A 3,792-nucleotide genomic window follows, 5' to 3' on the forward strand; every position below is an offset into this window, starting at 1 on the left:
GCATAAGCTGTTCTTTGCTCAGAACAGAAACCAAAAATTTCTTCTTTTTCTTCATCAAACAAGTCTGCTACCTTATAGCTTCTTTTTGAAATTGCTAACGGCAGTTTATTCATTTGACTTTGAAATCTAGAGACTCTTGCTGAAAAGTGATCTTTCAAACAGTGATGAATTTCTGCGGGTAAGTACTTGCATACCGGAAGGAATTTTAGCAGCAATGACCGACTATTGCTTAAAGTCGTATTGAAATAAAAATACATGAGCTTTTCTAAAGAGTCTGTCAATCGAGGCTGAACTATATTCCATTCTTTAATAACAATGTTTGTTTGTATTTTATTTTTACCTTCTTCCAATAGTGTAGCTAATGCCTTTTTGTTATCATCTATCAAAACATGAACAGAATCAAAAAGGGCTTCATTTTTCTTATTTCTTTAAGTTTCAGTTAGATGCTTATTAAAGCTGAATACATATTCTGTTAAATTGTTTTTTATCTTGATGTTGAACAGAGCATCTCTAAGGTCATTGTCTAAGAATTCAGCATCAGTATTAATCTTTTCAAAGATGAGACCATAAAGGGGTGTCAAGACAGTTGGCGTAATGATTGTCCAAGCTAAGATTCTAACTTCATTTTCTGCGTTTAAAATTAATTTGATTATTTTAGTAAGGCTCTCTTTGAAACGATCTGATCCTTCCCCTTCAAGACTGGTATATTTTAAATAATCGTCTGTTCTCGGTAGATAAAAATAAGGTAATCCTACTACTAGAATCGAATTGAAACACTGTTTTAGTCTTCTGCGTATTGAATTTCTGTTTGTTGCAGTTTGGGTTTCTGATTCAAACTCTTCTTCTAAAAGTTCGTCTGTAAGTTCTTCGTCACTTTCATAAACTTGCATTTTATTCACTATTACGACTAATTGCCCACCCATAAAGTCAGTACAAAGCTCACCACTATCGTCTTGGATTTTGTTCGCCAAATTAAGGTAGCGATCCAATTTTGTAAGTTCCTCATCAGCCCGTAAAGAATCAGTTGTCACCCACATAATAACGTTAGAAAATAGCAAAGAAGGAATTGTTGAAACAAAATCAATGCTGTCACCTCTCACTCCCATTCCTTCGCTGTCAGTAAACACTAACGGAAAAGGTGATCCACTATTATTGAAACCAATTTTTAATACCTTATTTATTGCAGGAACATATTCATTGGTAGAAATTATTCGGGAGATGTCAATTTCTAAAGCTGTTGTTTTCATGCTTCTTATTCCTTGGAGAAACATTTTTTGATATCCAGATAGCAATGAAGAAATTGTCGATTTTCCGGATCCACGGAGTCCCAAAAGTGCCACAAGTACTTGCTGCTTAGAAAAGCGGCCAAGTTCTTCTAATCTAATTTTCCCACTCTCTTGGAGAACACCAAGCTTTTTTTCTTCTGTTACATCTCCTGTTCCTAATTTGTGTACTGTAATTTCTTTTTGGTAGTTACTCTTCATCGTTAAGCTACCACAGGAGTTTTTATTTAACAAAAATGTCCATGTACCGTTAATGCAGCTTGAATATAAAAGTGGTTTGCTACCAGAGTTATAATTTAACGTAATTTCAAACATCTTTGAGTTTCTTGTGTATGAAGATTTGAGCAATAAGTATTGGAACGTATTCTTCACTGAAAGCTTTGCAGAAGCATCTTTGTAAAGAAGAAGCTGCTGGCTTCTTTTTCTGCTTTGTACCTTAGCACCCCCATCCGGGATCAGATCTTTCTTCAAATCAATCCAGTCAATAGTATCAACGAAGTTGACCAATTTGACAACATTTGGTTCAAAGTAACTATAGTTAGAATGACTTTGGCCATAATATGAGATAAAAACCAAGTCGAGTACCAATTCATGTTAGCTTAAAGACTCTTGTGATTGGAAACATGTAGCCTATTCAAAAAATTAGGGAGGACATGATCGACGAATGGGAGTAGCTGTCCTCATTTGTGCCGTGTCCAGTCCCACCTCCCTAATTATTGTTTGCGTGAGCCCACTCAGCTGAAAAGATAAAATATGCATCTCATAGGTGGCATGGACGTGCGTAAACAGTAAAGGCTTGAAAATTTATGGTAAATCAAGACCTGTCATAAAACCATGTAGCCTACCTCATGTTTAATTAGGTAGTTGAAAAGTAAATGCAAAAGTAGTTGAGTATTGAAGAACATTTAAAATATATTAAAAGGTGAAACATTTGCTAAATATATATATAAGTATTATTCTTGAAATTTTCGTATTGTGTTATTTTTCTTATACTCAATCATTTTTCTTATGATTACCGAGCTTGTCTCACAGTAATCCAGTGTCGTGGCAATATGCAAGAAAAAGCATAAGAATTGCTTTTATTTATTTTATCTTTAAATTTAACTTTACTCATATTAATTTGATATTGTTAGTGTGATTAATCACGACTATTGCTTCAAATAATATTCCCTTACAATATTTTATAAATTATTTACTATTGCCTTATGTGTTTTAACTTACGTGATTGTAAAGAGCATATGATTCTGCCTAGATATTTCTATTCTAGGAAGCGGAATAATCAGTGGAAATTCAATCATGGTATACCAGCATGAAACAAATATACAACCTAATAGCATCTACTCTCATCATTCATCAACCAACGATAATTACTCACCAAGTAAATCCCTGAAGACAATACCCTGATGACAATCCAAGTTACCAAAGCCTAGTACCAGGTAACAGTACCTCAAACAATATCATCAAACAGAAAACAACCATATATATATATATATATATATTTGAATCAATGATTATCTAGAGAGCCACCCCGACTCAAGCATGTCTTAAAACTGCATTAAAAATCTGTCAAATAACTATCCTTAGACGGCAAGGTCCCAAAAATTAAATACCAAGGACCAAGAATAAATCCTGAAGGTTAATCCCTCAATGATTATGTATCTTAAACCCCGAGTCAAAGACAATATGCGGATACAAAATTCTAAGTTTAAGTCTTGACCCTACCCAATCATTATTAGATGTCTCAAAAACAAACCATCCTCCATGAAAAGAAAAGCCAAACATGAACAATTTTGTGGGAAACAAAACTGTACGTGCTAAATTTTCCTAAAATAAAGTGTTCAGAGACCCAACCCAGTTATTATAATTGTAATCCCAGCGATTAAGCCCTCAATGATTGTGTATCATTGAACCAGGAATCAAAGACAATGCGTCGAACCAAGACCCTAAGATCAAGTTTTGATCCAACCGTAATTACCTTTATATGTCGTAACGCAACCCTTTATTCAAATAAAAGCAGGGTCGAACGTGAACAATTTACGGGAACATAAACTGTACGCGTATTAAATTTTCCCAATTTGGACAATTTTGTGCAAGAAGTCATACTTATGACCATTTCAAAATGCTTATCCCAAGCAATAAGTGCCAAAAAGTGAAACACCATCAAGACAAACCATAAACAATTAGCCGACTCAGTAATTAATTCAATGGAAGCCCAAAATAAAGTGACAACATACGTGAGTATTATAGAAACACGTAGAATGACGAAGTAAGTATGAAATTCTATGTATCTAACATGTAACTTTAATTAATATTGAAAAACTTTTCATAAAACAGATGAAACAAGTGCAAGCTACATTACTCCAGTGTTGTAATCAGACATTAAGTTAAAATCTATCAATGTGTCACGTTTGTTTCCTTTCAAATTATTTAAATTCATATATATATATCAGTGTGTTAACATTTAGATGTAATGAGATACTCTTAGAAATCAGTGGGTAACAGTGTCCGC

General features: G+C 33.8%; 1 protein-coding gene across 1 annotated transcript; it reads right to left on the reverse strand.

The window, feature by feature from the left end:
• Nucleotides 1-428: 428 nt before the first annotated feature.
• On the reverse strand, nucleotides 429-1,484 carry LOC148939728 (uncharacterized). Its single transcript, XM_089106961.1, has one exon. The coding sequence runs from the start codon at nucleotides 1,482-1,484 to the stop codon at nucleotides 429-431; it is 1,056 nt and encodes a 351-aa protein (XP_088963087.1).
• Between the last annotated feature and the right edge of the window lie 2,308 nt (nucleotides 1,485-3,792).

The sequence above is a fragment of the Artemia sp. Qi Xiang Cuo genome, chromosome 21, assembly GCF_049724085.1.
Source record: "Artemia sp. Qi Xiang Cuo chromosome 21, ASM4972408v1, whole genome shotgun sequence".
Lineage (NCBI taxonomy): Eukaryota > Metazoa > Arthropoda > Branchiopoda > Anostraca > Artemiidae > Artemia > Artemia sp. Qi Xiang Cuo.